The sequence below is a fragment of the Ochlerotatus camptorhynchus genome, unplaced genomic scaffold (genome assembly GCF_037179485.1).
Source record: "Ochlerotatus camptorhynchus isolate MF236.1 unplaced genomic scaffold, CSIRO-AGI_Acam_v1.1 ptg000220l, whole genome shotgun sequence".
Taxonomy (NCBI): Eukaryota; Metazoa; Arthropoda; class Insecta; order Diptera; family Culicidae; genus Ochlerotatus; species Ochlerotatus camptorhynchus.
This window is the reverse complement of record NW_027040710.1, coordinates 1,674,482-1,691,926: the sequence shown is the minus strand read 5'-3', so window position 1 is coordinate 1,691,926 and position 17,445 is coordinate 1,674,482. Positions and strand designations below refer to the sequence as shown.

The 17,445-nt window shown below is 42.6% G+C and overlaps 1 protein-coding gene across 1 annotated transcript in view; it reads right to left on the bottom strand.

Moving 5' to 3' along the window:
• The window catches only part of LOC135703730 (leucine-rich repeat-containing G-protein coupled receptor 5-like), a 19,590-nt gene extending 2,145 nt beyond the window's left edge, over nt 1-17,445 (bottom strand). The window contains exons 1-4 of the mRNA XM_065225041.1: nt 17,153-17,445; nt 16,879-16,981; nt 16,578-16,811; nt 16,258-16,507 (exon numbers count right to left, since the gene is read on the bottom strand). Of these exons, the coding sequence (XP_065081113.1) occupies nt 16,258-16,507; nt 16,578-16,811; nt 16,879-16,981; nt 17,153-17,316 (751 nt within the window). The 5' untranslated portion in view covers nt 17,317-17,445. The remainder of the gene's footprint in view (nt 1-16,257; nt 16,508-16,577; nt 16,812-16,878; nt 16,982-17,152) is intronic.

The window sequence follows — 17,445 nt, the reverse complement described above, 5'->3', positions numbered from 1 at the left end:
GTCATCTATCATCACCCAATTACATAGGTTGAAGTATATCACGTTCACGATCCTTTGCAGCTGTGATACCTTCCACAAGGTACCACCAATCAGAACCAATGGCCAATGTACCACCAATGAAAACCATCAAATGTCCCCCCCCCCCCCTTCATATCTGTCATACCTCGGAAATTGTGCACGATCCGTGTGGTTGTTGTTGTTCATCTGCACGCCCATGGGATCTTGCCGAATAGCAAATTACTTAATTTCGTCATGCGTCATGCACTTTCGAGATTGAGCAAGGCCTTATAATTGATTGGGTCCTTTAGAGACGAACTAGTGCAACAGAAGAGTGCAGATTAGCTCGTTGATGATGGGGTGTTTCGCTACAAGGCAATCGTCCAGATCTGATGGAATATTTGTGGTTAATACGTATTGACGTATCGGGCCTCCCTTAGCTCAGTCGGTAAAGGCGCATCTATAAAGCAGAACCATGCTGGAGGTGACTGGGTTCGATTCCCGGTCCGGTCTAGGAATTTTTCGAGTTGGAAAATTTCTCGACTTCCCTGGGCATAGAGTATCATTGTGCTTGCCACACAATATACAAATTCATGCATTGGTATTGGCATCGAAAGCTCTAAATTAATAACTGTGGAAGTGCATCTAGAACTTGAAATGTTAAGAAGAAGAAGAAGACGTATTGACATCCCCCAATAAGTACTGGGACTTGTATGGACATCCTTATAAAGTCCTGTGGATTTTCCATCGAAGCCCACACCAATTGAAACCAAAGGAAAAACGTAGGAGAAAACGATAAAATTTTCATCCCGGAAGACCCTTGGCAAGACCGGGATTCAAACCTGGCCGAAATACAAAATCCATCACCCACACCCCCGCCTATGATGGGTTTTTTTTTCTTTATCGTTCGTTCTGCATAACAACCTTGTAAAACAAAACAAAATTTCCCGAAGCTGGCACAATATTGTCGTCGTTCAAATGATTGTTGTCCATTCAGTTTGTCGATTGCATTTGGCACCGTACCGTCGTATTGGACGATCTTACAGGCATTTGACCAACCGTTGCTGGAGGGAACCCATTTTGGCCATCTTGACCTTCGTATCAACCCTCTTGACCGACCATGGCGAAGAAGAACTCTGTTGGCGTGAAGCTGGACGAAAACAAGAGCCGCTGGAATTTTCGCTACGAATCGGATGAGCTAAACTTTGTTTCATCATGGTGAAGACAGGTGCAGGCAATACTCACATCATTTTTCCATGGAATCCGAATTCAATGTGAAGACCAATGCAGTAAACAAAGAAGTCAACCTTAGTAACGATTGGAAAAACGTCAACTCTCGACAGTGATGCCGTTTTATATTATGTTGATTGTATCCTACTTGTCAACGTTTGTCCTAAAGTGCCGAATAGTGTGCCATGCTGTGTTTCGGCACAGTGTGCAGAGTTGATTACCCCTTGGGTTGAAGCCAAAGTTGTTGGTTCTTTGGCTCGATAATCTGCCAATCAAAGACAGCTGATGCAAACATTGAGAAACTATACCATAGAGGTAATTCTAAGACCAGAAGGTCCCGAAGAAACGAGCTCAACTTTTTGGCTCAGCTCTGGTACCACAAACGAAGTTACAGACGACTTTCTCCGAAGAAATTAATTAAAATAATGTGGTTCTCTGTAATAGAATTCTAGTCCACCTTCCGCTCCTCACCGCCAGGTTCGCTAGTATTTTTGTTTTGAATTAATTCAAGTTGGTTTTGTGTGCAATGATCTGGCAACTCGCGTTCTCGCTCGCGTTGACGGGGAGCTGTTTTCTCACTCATCGAAGGAAATTTTGATTAGAGTGAGAAAGTAAGGAACAGTCAGCGCGGGAACCGTGTGCGTTACTATAGGTGCGGCAGAAGGAATGTAGTCGACACTTTCGTTCTCATGGTGTTCTTACGCATGATCCAACGTTTCGTCACACTAGATTATGCATAAGAACGTCGTGATAATGAAAGTGCTGACTTGTTTCCTTCTGCCTGACCAATCACATTGATCACAGCACTTGCGATTCTCCGTCGGTTTCAGGTTCATTATTTGTGTCATAGTGATTGCTGACGTTTATCGTACGCACACTACGTCACGTATACGTATACGCAAAATGTTTTCATCGGGAGAAAAAAAAATTTCATAGCGGAAAATTTTCCCGATGAAAACAAATCACTGACACAATCATACTTTAGCAATCTCTATACCACCAGTCCAAACACTAGAAGTTTTGGAAGGTTCTCCCTCAGTACCTGCAAGCAACGTGATACCAGCTGACATTCGCTTAATACGTGAAATCCGGAACATTTTCTCACTTTTGAGCATCAACGTCAACCCGGTTTCGAATCGCATTCCCACTGAGGTGGCACCGTTGGCAGTAATCTACTGCGCCGTGGGAAAGACCTGACTAGCGCTGGAAAATTCGCCGTCTAAGGAAGGTCGCCATTAAAATTAAATCAACCTAATTTTCTTCGCTGTAACGTACTCCGTATCAGACTCGCTGAGGGACCGTTTTCGTGGGACGGGTTTTGACCCAAAAAGCTTCAATTAGCTTTTCAAAAGATTTCTGTAAGGCGTCTTGGGACGCACGATTTCCTGTCCCACCGAGGCATCCGTTAGCGTGTCCGTGTCGGAACGGATGAACTCTTTGATCGACTGCAATTCTACCATCGATTTTCGGCACTGCTTTTTTGGTTAAATTCACACGATAGTTGAAATCGAACACGGTCGACGATCCGGCGGAGGATGCTTCGTCTTCATTGTCCGAAGAAATCAACGATTTGATACGACCGGTTTGGCTCGAAGCAATTTTTCGACGGAAATTCCTCGTGGCAGTGGAATCTTCTTGATCAGTTCCCCCAGACTGATTTCTTCGCCATTCGAAGAAACGAACGATCGAGGAAGAACTAGACGAAGACGTGGACAGCCGTCGCTTCGACGTTGGTTTCTTTCGTTTAGAAACCAGATCGGAATCACTGTCGTCACTGTCTTTTCTGAGATTTGTGTTTGGTCGTCGATGCAACTGACTCTTCACAATCTGAAACATCCGATTTAATATGACGTCTGCCACGAGATCAGCCCCTAGAACTCCCCTCTCTGCTACTGGCTTTCGCACGTCAAGCTGCTTCCGCTCTTCGGGAAGCCTCGGCTAGCTTCAAACAATCGGAAGACAAAAGGTGCAAACATAGTTCTTCGAGGGACCCAACAAACAATTTTAGCTGCAGACTAGCTTATACAGGCAAATATTAGCTGTATAAGCCAATTTTTGGCTGTATAAGCTAATCTGCAGCTAAATTTGTTAGTAACGGAACCTCCATGCACTGATCGTAGCGACAAGTCGAACCGCACGTTGCACACAGGATCATATCTCAACGCTTGCAATCGTAATCTCGCCCATACCGACAGCGACACGCTGGTGCATCTGCTGACTAAAGTCGTCCTTGTTGCACAAAGGGCACTTGAAAAAGTACCCCGCCGATTGGGCAAACTGTGCCATGCAGCTCCGATGGAACCAGACATTCTGACAGCACGAATCGATTCCAGCTTCCTGTACGGTCCCATCTCATCGTAGCAAATCCCACAGGCTTCGGTCCCGGATTATTTCACCTTACCCACCAGCGCTACGTGCTTATCGCACCACGACTTAAACTGGAACGTATCCACGTAATGCGACAGGCACTCATTCTGCATCCCACAAAGCGTCTGAAATGGAAGGACGGAAGCACTTCTTCGTGCAACACAAAACGTTCGCATACCGTTCCTTGGGGCCCATGCATTAATTATGTCACGCTAAATCGAATAGAAATTTACCCCCCCCCCCCCTATCGTGACGTTTTTCCTATACCTAATGCATTGCTTGTCACAAAATATTAGACCCCCCCCCCTAGAGCGTTACTTAATATATGCATCAACCCTTGCAGATGTAACACTTTTGTCCTCGCATACGAGCTTCCTCATTTCTGATGTCCTCCTCCATGAATCCGAAGATTCCCTCCTCGTCTTCAGGTAACAAGGTACACGTAGCAGGTATAATGACTAGTTTTACCACGTATAGTAGACCAGTCCAGAATAGTGCATCGTACCGCAATCATGCTCAAACGGTTGACATACAGCATCTCTAGCCGTAATAAATTAAAAAAAAAATCGGTTTCATCCGATCCTCCTTCATTCTCACCTCCAGCCGATCGCCTCTTTGATTCGATGGATCTCGGCATGATTTTGGAGTAAATTTTCCTCCTTTAGATCACCCTCGTCGAGAGCTTCCGGTTCCGCTACGGAGTAACGAATGCATACCGAGGATGGCCGCAAAAAAAATTATAATAAAATAACGAAATTACAATGAATTTTACGGTTGTATTTTGGGCACATTAAAAATTTATTATTAAATTATTGGAAAGGAGAAATAATAAATTTCATTTTTAACGATACAATTATCAATGAAAATTAATTTGATGAGATCAAATTTGTTCGACAAAAATCAATTTTTTTATTGTTAAGAGCTTAACAAGCCCCCTTTTTTATTGTACATTTCTCATATACCATGATTTTCGTTGTGATTTTATGGTAGGGGTAAGAGGGGCATAGTGAACAAGTGGGGCATAGTGAGCATCCCATGCCTCAGCTTGGTCTTCCGCCGTTCGGAACAAATTGGTTGGTGGTAGCCTTATACATTTTATGAATAATCAGCAATGGAAATTTGCCAAAAGGTATAAGGGGATTTTTATCAGTGCTGGCATCGGTAGCATTGGTGCTCAGTACGGAAAACCAGATCGACGAAAAACAAATCAAAGGAAAAAAAAAAAGAAATGAGATTAACAGAACTTTATCTGTACAAGTTCAGAAAAAGTTTCATATTTTTGAATTTCCTGCAGAGTTTTAAACTTTTTTCGAACAGTCCGCAATTCAAAAACCCAGTAAAACATTACTGACTGGATTAATGTGTATATGTTATGTGCAGCTTATCTGCTGTAATATTCAACAACTTTTTTTTTTACTGTTTCCCTAATAAAAAACTACCATACATGAACGAAAACCCAAATAATAAAACTTTGTCTGTGATAAAACTATTCAACAAATGGTTTGGATGATACCCCGAACACGTCGTTAAGCAAAATAACCATAACAATTTTATTAGGGTTGGTTTTCAATTTCAGATTGAATTCCAATTTCCCATTTGCATCGACGTAAAAGCTTGCCGCAGCTTGTTAACCGAGCTTGTGCTGCATAGGTGGAAGAGATTACTCCGTTGAAAACATCATCTGCATGATAACTGGTACTTGTCGATGACGATGATCTCGTCTAATCAACCAATTCGACAGGGACATCCACTACCCGCACCCGTACCGGAAAATGTTTTGAATGATGAATAAGAAGAGGCTGAGCAGTCGAGGCAGCAAGAGACAAAAGCGTGACATCAAATCCTATGTCCCGATCGATTCGTACAGAAGTTTCATGTGCCGCCTGTTCGGAAAGGATTCCCCGTGACATGAGCGAGCGTCACTACACGAAGCATGCCGGCCATACCTATCGGGTTGATATCGATTCAGTGATCGATCTGTACAACGAAACTACTGCCACGGCGATTGTAATCCGCTCCATGAAAGTGCAGCGGCAAGGGACGATCTACTGCGACAAATGCAACGTGCCTAAGAAATCGGATTTCAGATTAGTATTCCACCGGTTGGTTTGGCAAACACGATCAGTACTCGCACTGTCTGGTTCTGCAGAATAACAAGAAGAAGCTGGAGCAGACAAAACTGATATCCGGCAGCTTGGGTGGATCCTTCCAGTTCCGCTACGGAGGAGTGAATGTATACCAGCATACCGATTATGGCCGTATGGCCGGGTTCTGTTTGGCGACCAACTACGATGTCTATGTCTTCTCGGTAGCGAATGACTGTGACTTAGGCTTCTAGCACGGACTGAAGAAATCTGTAGCAACAATTGCAACAAGCGCGAGTCATTGACAGCTCAACATCGTTTACTTGTAAGCAAATGTTAACCCGATGTGTTCATCCCTAATCATTTTGGCCTATGGTCTTTCATTATACAAAAGAAGCGATATAATGACATGCTGTTTGACAACAGGCTCTCCCTTTCAATTTTCGTTAGAGAAAAAGAGATAGCAGGCGGTACCCCCTAGTTTAATCTAGTACATATGGGTAGATAGTGTTGCCGTGAGGTACACTCGAAAATTGTAAATGTAAGTGCGTCAAATCAAATTTCGAGCCGCTCCGTCTGTCACTTCGTTTGTGCTGGTACTCTCTTCGGTCCCAAGCTAATCGATTTACCCCTCGAAACATTGGAAAATCCACTAACCCCTCATTTTATCTGTCAAACTTTCATAGCGAATAAAAACAAACATTGTGTAGTACTAGAATTTCGACTAGAATGGGGTACGTTAATCGATTTGCTTGGGACCAATAGGCTAGTCGAGTAGTGAGCCAATTTAAAATCGTTAGTTTCGTATTGATTGTTGACTATACTCCGTCCAGTTAGATGTTTGATTTGTTGCGCGGCAAAATAATCGTGATAAATATTCAACAAGCGCGTACATGTAGGAATTAAATATTTATTATATTTGTTGTTATGCATCAGCGAGGGCCGAAGAGAATTCCGACCCTCATTTCAGCTGATGAGCAGCAACCCGGCAGATTCGTAAAGCCGTTACCCCCGGTTCACGACAATGGCGCAGTTGCGTCTCCCAAGATGTAAGTATGAAAATAACAGAAGTGTATAGTTCATAAAGTGTGTTTGATAAAACGTAAAGATTTGTGAATGTTTATTAGACTGATGCAAAATTTGAAATTTTCACTCCACAGTGCTCAAACGGCTTCAAATCAGGTCCTGATTAGCCTCCCAAAATTTAAACTCATTTGGAAAGAAACTGACTTGGCACAAATCATTCGAAGTTCATATGGAAATTACTATGGGAAAACCAAACTTTTTGTTCATTGTCTTCTACCCATTTTCCATACTGCTTTTCCGAAAAGTTCTATAACTATTCTTACAGGAAGTTTTCTAAGCTTCAACTTTGCAGAATATTGTTTTTCAGCCAAATGTCAAATTAAATAGTTATTAATTGTTTAAGAGATTGATAATCTTATGGCATGATCAAGCAGCTGTTCGGTTAGCAACACTGTATTCTGCAGTGTGACATAGTAGCCATGATCTTTGTGCTCTATTCTTCTCACCTGAAACACCAATGTTGCCTGCTGAACAGTTGAATGAGCATAATCATAAGACATCAGTGATTTGAATCATTAATAACTTTTGTTCCGTGCATATGATTGAAAAGTGGTTTTCAACAAAGTTGTAGCTGAAAAAATTTGCTACAATCACTGCTATGATTTTTAAAAGCACAGTGATGTGGTGAATTGTTAGATAGGGTATACGTTCCTAACCTCGGTCTAATATGCAGCCATCGATTACGTTTTTAATCATAACTCATCAATGAATTTACCTGCAAACGATATTCTACTGCTAAATGGTATGCTTAGATATGCTTATCATGTCGTTTGCTATCAGAAACCACGAAAAGTTGAAAAACTTACTTTTTTTAAGACAATAACTCACGAGGGAAATGTATGTAATATGGGTCTATTGTCCCCAAATTGGGTCTATTTATGGATGCAACTTCGTCCTATCTTGTTTGATCCTCAAAAAAACGCTCTTGGTAACGTTTTCTGATGTATTTTTTTTTTATCACTATCACTGTTAACTTAATGCTCTTCATTCCTCAAAACATTTCTTAGAGAAAATTTTACGAAAACTACATTAAATCACTCAATTTAAAAATTAAAAATTAAAAATTTCGCTTATCGTCTTTTGACCGCAGAATATCTAAATCAGAACATTGTGATGTTCATTATACAGGTTTGGCAGAAAAAATCTCCCTTCCTGTTCGTTCCTTATCATCCAAATGCAAAACAACATTGTTGACGTTACTCTTATTGCTATATGCTGTCAAATGAATTTCATGGGCCATAGTTAGGAACATAGAAAAGAAATGTGTCCCTAAAGTTGGGTCCATGTTTTACTTGTGAAAACGTTGTTAAACAATTAAAATAAACATAAAATATTCAAACAGCAACTGTAAGTTTTACGTCTAGTGTGTATTATCAGGTAATTCCAATCAATAAATGCCATAATCAGGCCATTTGATGATCGTCAGTCAACCTTCCCATCTTAACCTTATAAGTCATGGCGGCTAAAAACTCCGAACATACAATGTTCTCAACCAGTTTTATTACTTACGAGAGCTGAAAATGTATTGAAATGTTGTGATATAAATTGATTTGTGTGTGGTACACATTTATCAACCATCAGTGATCAATATTTTCCTTATTTTTTGTGTAATATTCCTTAATTAATTATTTATTTGCGTGATAGGCCGAATGAAAGGACTAGACCCACATTACATACCGTAACCCTAGATATGAACAAAAACATAAGTTTTCCCATAGTAATTCCCATATAAACTTGAAATGGTTTGTGCCAAGTCAGTTTTTTACTAAAGTAGTTCAAATTTTGGGAGGCTAAGCAGGGCTCAATTTGGAACCGTTTGAGCACTGTGGGACCGAAAATTTCAAATTTTGCATCAGTCTAATGTTTATGCTTTGGTGGATATAGACGAAGCATAAACGAACAATAATTTTGAAAACTCCAGCGGAAATGGACGGAGTATGGACTCTGGTGGAAGTAGACAGAGATCCAACGAACAAAATTAAAATTGAGTAGATTCCGGTGGAAATAGACGGAATTCTTACAAATTCAATCATTCGAGAGTCGGTGGAGATAGACGAAACTCAATTGAAAAAAGTATGCTATGTTAAATTTATTTTCTGCGAAGTTTGAGTGTTGATACAATGTTTTGATTTGTGTTGTGAAGAATCAGATAATTGAAGAGTCGGGTATTAGTACAAGACACTGAAGAAGTCTGCACATTGTAGACGAAATAAGCGTATCTGTCAAGGATAAGCAAATAAGGTAGTGGAATTAAATGGAAATTACTAATCCTTCTCTCTCTCATTATACAGGTATTCCATTAAGACGCCCACATTCATCAGGACATTGAGATCATAAAATTAAAAACGAAGCAAAACGCTCAACAAGGAATCATATTCCTTTTTAAAGGGTTATACCATAGAGGTAACTCTAAGACCACTGGGTCCCGAAGAAAATCATTATTATTTTTGGCTCACTCAGTACCAGAACAACGGTCCCAAGCAGTCCCAAGCTATTTCACTCACCCCTGCATGTTCTGCATGAATCCACACACCCCTGATGTTATCTGTCAAACTTTCATAGCGAATCAAAACAAACATAGTGTAGTAATAGAATTTCAACTAGAATAGGGTACGTTAATCGTTTGCTTGGGACCAATAGGCTACTAAAGTGGTGAGCCAATTTAAAATCGTTAGTTTCGTATTGATTGTTGGTTATACCATAGAGGTAACTCTAAGACCACTGGGTCCCAAAGAAAATCATTATTATTTTTGGCTCACTCAGTACCAGAACAACGGTCCCAAGCAGTCCCAAGCTATTTCACTCACCCCTGCATGTTCTGCATGAATCCACACACCCCTGATGTTATCTGTCAAACTTTCATAGCGAATCAAAACAAACATAGTGTAGTAATAGAATTTCAACTAGAATAGGGTACGTTAATCGTTTGCTTGGGACCAATAGGCTACTAAAGTGGTGAGCCAATTTAAAATCGTTAGTTTCGTATTGATTGTTGGTTATACGGTCAAAATTTGGTCAATATCAACTTGACGTATTTCTTTCAATTTTGCATTTAAAAAACCTGAACACTCCTCATTTTGAAGGTGTGTGTGTGTAGAATGTTGCTCCTATTTTGATTTTGGAATTCACTCTTCAGTTGTCAAAATGCCGTCCAAGCAAGAAGAGCAGCGTATCAAAATTTTGCTCGCGCATCGCGAAAATCCGAGCTACTCGCACGCAAAGTTGGCAAAATCGCTAAAAGTTGCCAAATCAACCGTTACAAATGTAATTAAAGTGTTTGGGGAACGTTTGTCGACAGCCAGGAAGTCTGGATCGGGGGGAAATCGAAAACCGGAAGCCGCTGAGACGACAAAGAGAGTTGCCGGTAGTTTCAAGCGAAACCCTAACCTCTCTCTCCGAGATGCCGCAAATAAGCTGGGTGTATCGTCTACAACCGTGCATCGAGCCAAAAAACGAGCTGGACTATCGACTTACAAGAAGGTAGTGACTCCAAATCGCGATGATAAACAAAATACGACGGCCAAAGCGCGATCCCGGAGGCTGTACACGACGATGCTGACGAAGTTTGACTGCGTGGTAATGGACGACGAAACCTACGTCAAAGCCGACTACAAGCAGCTTCCGGGACAGGTGTTTTATACGGCAAAAGGAAGGGGAAAGGTAGCAGATGTTTTCAAGCACATGAAACTGTCAAAGTTCGCAAAGAAATATCTGGTTTGGCAAGCCATCTGTACCTGTGGCTTGAAAAGCAGCATTTTCATAGCTTCCGGGACTGTCAACCAAGAAATTTACGTGAAAGAGTGTTTGAATAAACGTCTGCTGCCTTTCCTGAAGAAACACGGTTGTTCCGTACTGTTTTGGCCGGATTTGGCATCTTGCCATTACGGTAAAAAGGCCATGGAGTGGTACGCCGCCAACAACGTGCAGGTGGTTCCCAAGGACAAGAACCCTCCCAACACGCCAGAGCTCCGCCCAATTGAGAAATACTGGGCTATTGTCAAGCGGAACCTAAAGAAGACCAAAAAAAACTGCTAAGGGCGAGCAGCAGTTCAAGGCAAACTGGCTTTCTGCGGCGAAGAAGGTGGACAAGGTGGCTGTACAAAATCTGATGGCAGGGGTCAAGCGTAAGGCCCGGCAATTCGGATTTGGAAAAGCGGAAGCCTAACTGAATATTTTTCCTGAATTTTATACTAATTGAACTTGAAAAAGAAATTTAATTTGATTTTTTAAATAAACGATTTCACCGATTTACACGCGTTTTCCCTTGACCAAATTTTGACCGTATCACCCTTTAATTTCTTTTATAGAAAACAACGAAAGACGCAGCTTATGGAAGAGCTTATGGCCGCTTTGGAGAAAAACAACAGCTTACGGGAACGTTCAGTTCAGCTGGCAGACGATCCAATGTTTAGTGCCGAAACTCAGCCCCCAAAAGCTCTAGTACAATGAGGGAGGATTTCGGTGCCACACTAAACGAGTCTTTGCTGGTGACAACCGGAATGTACCCCCTTGGATGGAGAGGGCGAAATCGATAAGCGAGCGTTTGATTACTGGAAAAATATTTTCCATCCATCGAACAAAATAATCAACGGATGAACAGACCATGTTTGGTTTGTTTAAGATCAAGACAGGACCAAAGTTGCGAGACATATTTATTACAACAGTATCTGGACCGGGAATGTCGTGTGAGGTAGCGGCTCTATTTTCAAATGCTATGGAGCGTCTAAACGATTATTTCGACTCCAGGACAAATATCCTTGCCCAGAGAGGCAAATTGATGAGTCTGTCTCAGAATGCTACTGATAATAGTATGCAGCTCGTGCGGCGAGTGAGTACCGCTGCAAAATTGTGCAACTACACGGACGATGAAGAAATGGAGCCTTGGACAGTCGAGTTCGTGTTTTGGCCCATCGAAACTGGGTAAAATAAGGTTCGATGAAAGACCTCACCGACCTTGTTCGTGATCTAGAGCTGGAAAAGGCAAACGAGGAAGAATTTCAAAGGAATCATGACAAGGTTGAGGTGGCTAAGGTAGCGGCCATATCACAGCAACCATACGGAACACCCTGGCAAAGTCAAGGCAACTTTCGTCCAAATTTGCGATTCGGTGGACAAAGAAGTGTTCGCGGTTTTGGCCGAGGTGGTGGCCGTGATTTTGGTCGAGGTAGAAGTGCAGTGTCTCGCAATCATATCCGTAATTACGAGTCTGGCTCCGTCAACAATTGTTGGAGATGCGGAAGTATTTTCCATCATCCAAACCAATGCCCTGGAATGCAGAAGGTGTGTCACAATTGTGGAAGAATGGGCCACATTGCTCGTATTTGTCCTTCAATGAAAAATCAGGCTGCGCATCCAAATCTGTTAAAACGAAGATATCACCAGTGAGGTACGTGGTGATAACAAAAGTGCTTAAGTGATTTCATTTTTTTATGTATAACTTACACGTAACGTATGGTTACTTTCTTGAAAAAAAAAAATATTTATAGATATATATTATATATATTTGATTGAATTTGAATAAAAATTAAATGAAAAAAAAAAATTAACACTCCAGTAAAGTTTTTGATAGACTCAGGCGCCCACGTCAACACCATTACAAGAGTATCGTTTGAGCAGATTCTAGCAAATATGAACAGCAGAATCAATATACATGCTTTGCAATATTCAACGGATAAAAGACTAAAGGCGTACGCTTCCGATGGCGAAATCAAGGTCATCGCCAATTTTTTGGAGGATAGGCCGATTATGGTTGAAAATTTTTACGTGGTCGATGAAGCAAGAGCACTGTTAGGATTCAATACAGCAGTTAGATACAGCGTGCTTTCAGTTGGTTTGGAAGTTCCTGAGTATCCTTCGAATGCAAACGCACCCTGGAAGTGTGAACTAAGCATAGCTAGGTGTTCGGAATTCCAAAACCCCTCATTGGTGAAAGAGTTTCCTAAATTCAACGTACCTCCAGTTTCGTTGAATTTTGATAAGAGTATGCCCCCATCGCGCAATATTTACACACATATTCCCGCGGCATTCAAGGACCTCACGAAACAAAATTTAAACAAACTTCTGTCTGCTGGCATAATAGAAAGAGTTACTACTGATATGGATAGATCGTTTTGTTCGTCCTTGTTGTTCCTAAAGGGAAGAACGACATTCGATTGGTAATTGATCTTCGAGGGCCTAATAGATGCATTAATCGCACGCCGTTCAAGATGCCCACGTTCGAATCAATTCTTATGGATCTCCATGGAGCACAGTGCAAAAGAGCAAAAGAGATTGAGCTTGCCGACTTCCTCCGTAAGCATAGCATCGACGTGGGCCTTCTAACCGAGACCCATCTAAAGTCCGGCGACAGCTTCTGGTTGACTGACCACAACATTATTCGGCTTGATCGCACCAGCTCCAGGGGGGATGATGTTGCGGTCGTCGTTAAAAAAGGAATAAAATACCACACTCTGTCACATATCCGCACCTCTATCATCGAGGCCCTTGGTGTGGAGGTAGAGTTGTCGACTGGGTATGTCCAGCAGTGGACTAGCGGCTAAATTCAAGAAGGACCTGTCCACCATCACCCGTACCGGTTCCCGCTTCGTAGTCGAAGGAGATCTAAATGCTCGCCATGAGGCCTGGCGGAACTACCAGCAGAACCAGAACGGTCGTCTGCTGTTCGACCACTCGCAGCATGGGCTGTACTCCGTTTGGTTTTAGAATGAGCCAACATTCATCTCACTGGCGGTCAACCCATCGACACTAGACCTGTTCCTGTCAAATACCAGCTTGTCCAAGCCGGTAGCCTTGAACGAACTCAGCTCCGACCACCAACCGGTGGTGGCTGAACTGGGCTACAACGTGGCCCCTGCTCCAAGTCTGCACAAGGACTACCACCGCGTAAACTGGGCCCAGTTTGGACGCGTGGTAGACAGACACATCATCGACAACCCGCCGCTTAACACCGTGGAGGACATCGACCGAGCGTTCATAACCGTAGCTCACGAGGCGTGCGTCCGACGAGTTCCTGTGAGGGGTAAGTTTATTGCCATTGATTCCCACACCCAACTTTTGATTCGCCTGAGAAATGTTCGTAGACGCCAGTTTCAGAGGACTGGAGATCTGGGCAAAAAACGTGAAATGGCCGATCTGAACAGACATATTGCTTCCAGAATGGACTCACTCCGAAATGAAAGTTTCGGGCGTGTTGTCCAGAATCTGGACGACCGCTCCAGACCATTCTGGAAGGTAGCCAAACTCATTCCACCTCTCAGAGTCGAAAATGATGACGATCGGCTTTTAATCACCCCACAGGAGAAAGCAAACGCGATCGGCGAGCATGTCGCTTCATCGCATTTGCTTGGCTCGAATATCCAAAGTCCGCTCGAAGATCAGGTTGCGCAATGTGTTCAAAACCTAGATGCCTCCCCTTGTGTCGTGCGTCCGGTGGATATTATTACAGTACAACAGATTTGCTCAGCGCTGAAATGCACCAAGAACAGGAAGGCTCCCGGGTTTGACGGTATATTCAACTTGATCTTGAAGAGACTCAGCATGAAAGTGCAGTCTCTTCTAACCGCTATCTTCAACAGATGTTTGGAACTACACTACTTTCCAAGCATCTGGAAAGTAGCAAAAACCATACCAATCCGCAAACCCGGTAAGGATCCAACATTGTCTTCAAGCTACAGACCAATCAGCCTCCTTTCAGCGCTGAGCAAATTGTTGGAGAAACTCATTCTCAATCGTTTGCTCAAGTTTGTCGAGGAAAATAACATTCCGGAACAGTTTGGGTTCAGAAAGGGGCACTCCACCAAGTACACCAGCTAGTACGGGTGATGGATAACATCCGAAGAAACAAAGCTGTATCCAAGTCCACAGCCATGGCCTTGTTAGACGTTGAAAAGGCGTTTGACAATGTTTGGCATGACGGACTTGTGTACAAGCTTTGTAACTTCAACTTTCCTTCACATCTGGGTAAAATCACCCGAAACTACCTCCAGCAAAGGTCGTTTAAGGTATCGTTGAATGCCAGTGCGATTGACCGCATGAATCAGCGAGGGCCGAAGAGAATTCCGACCCTCATTTCAGCTGACGAGCAGCAACCCGGCAGATTCGTGAAGCCGTTACCCCTGGTTCACGACACATGCTAGCTAAAGTGTTGAATTTTCCTGGAAATACCGTATGGTGCGAGCTCAACCCGTATAAGGAAACCTTGACGACGAATCGGAAGCCTCAAAGTAAACGGCGGAGTGGAACTGCCAACCGTTAGTTCCATGGAAAGGTCGTGAGGTCCATCAGAAGCAACCCAGGTATGTCCGATCGCGATTTGAGTAAAAAGTATGATGCCACCCGTAGTACAGTGCAGCGAATTTGCTACCGCGAAGGCTAACAGGCACATCGCGCCAGTAGGCAACCAAATCGATCACTCAAGCAGAATACCGCAGTAAGATCCCGTGCTCGAAAGCTGTATGACAAGCTGCTGACCAAGTCCGGTGGGTGCATACTTATGGATGATGAAACCTACATAAAGGCCGACTTCGGACAGCTTCCAGGACCAACATTTTACAAGGCGAAGGCTCGAGGAGGTGTCTCTGGCAGAGAATTTGCAGCTGTGGCCAGCAGACAAAGGTTTTCGTCGCTGAGAAAATGATGATCTCGGAGGTTTACAAAACCGAATGTCTCCAGAAGCGAATTCAGCCCTTCATCCAGTCACAGTGGTCCGGTGACATTTTGGCCGGACCTTGCGAGTTGTTACTACAGTCAGGAAGTACAACGATGGTACAATGTCAACGAATTCCGGTTTGTCTCGAAAACCCTCAATCCGCCTAATTGTCCGCAGTTCAGATCTATTTAAAACTACTGGGCAATTATCGTCATTATGGAGGTACAGTCATCAAAACGGCAGCTCAGATGAAAAATCGCCACAACAGTCTACTTGACGTTGTGCGCCGCTTGATTGGTCGTAATAAGGGAAAAGTTCGAGAATTCCTTTGAAACCGTGACGGAGGAGGAATAGTATGCACTTGAGTGAAAACCGTTTTCAAATCCGAAATAGACCCAAATGATGTTGTTCCATTACTAAGTGGGCCATGCTTTATGAGTGCGCATCAAAATGAGCTCAACTTTTGTGAGAACGATCGGGACCTAATTTGGTGTCGATTGAGGGGGTTGAAGCACCCTATTGGTTACCAACATTCATTAGGTTGAAAGATCGTTTGTTGTTCAGTAAATGGTGGTTAGCTTGGTATGACACTAGATGTATGCAATTGGGGTTGAAATTCATCGAATTTAAACCAATCTTCTAATATGTACGTCACGCTCTAAGGGGGAGGGGGCTCAGAAATTTGTGACAACCAATGTATAAGGTTATTTTTTCTAGAATTTCACGTGACGTTCTAAAATGGATGCTGCCAAGTAGGTAAGTCAGGTAGCTCACGATTTTCTTGTCCTGATTTCCTTGGGCTATAACTACGGTGACCTTTTGAAAGCTAAGTGGAAGAATACTCACAGCAATTTTCAATTTGTATCGAATCAATCCGCTTCTTCATCCAATTTATCGTGGCCCTTACCGAAGAGCTCTCGCACTGCCATTGGTTTTCGTAAAGTTCGATGATACGGAGCCGTTTCAAAGGAACGAATGGTTCCTTCGGTAGTGTGATCATAAGATTTTGGGAAAGATCCAGCGTGGTAAGCTTCGGCATGTACCCGAACAAGCTGTCGTACAGTTGTGGAATCTTGCACGCACTTAGATCGAGGTTCTGCAAAGGGATCAGTTGATCAATTTTAGTAACCAGTTTAGTTAGTATTGCCATTAGCCTATATGCATACCATAATAGAAGGACTGTTGAGAAATGGCTGATTCTGCATTGTCATGAAGTTGTTATTCGATAAATTCAGCTCTATGAGAAGCTCGTTGCTCTCGAACAGATCCTCATTTAGCTGTTCCAGTCTATTATGAGACAGATCCAGGATGTGCAATTCTCTCAAACTGGAAAACGCGTACAGCGAAATGGTTTGGATAGAATTCTCCGAGAGGAACAATTTTACCAAATGCGTATATTCCTGTAATTATGAAAGAATATTAGTCATTTGGATGCATCATTGCAACTTCACACCGCTTGCAGTTCACCTTGAAGTCATCGTTGCCGATCGACGATATCTTGTTAATGCTTAAATCCAATATTTCCACACTAGTTGGCACGTCGGTGTATGCGTTGATTAGGTTCTCATGGCTGAAAATGAAAGGAACTATACATGTTTTATCGCGCTTTCCGATTCCAGTTAAAAACACTGATAAGGCGTCCCCAGTGCAGAGCGCATTGAGGACATTTCATTTGGAGAAATGGAATTTCGTCACGTTACCCATTGCAATAGGAAAAGAGGGAAATTTTTGCCCGAAATACCTGCAATCAGCTCGCTTCAAACTGTCGACCATATCACAGGTGCACATTCTTGGACAAAAATCCGATTGAGGTCCACTATGATCACTTTTGGCATTGGTTCCCGTGATTGTGAATAGAAAACTTAAAGCTAAAACACTACTTATTACTACCACTTTGAACTCCATAATTACTTCTGTTAAACTGAACAGTTTATCACAAATTTTATCTTTTTTATTTTACTGTTGACTGACTTAAGGCAGGGAAATCACATTTTCACCAGAACCAATTTCAATATAAAAAACGATCTAAAGGGT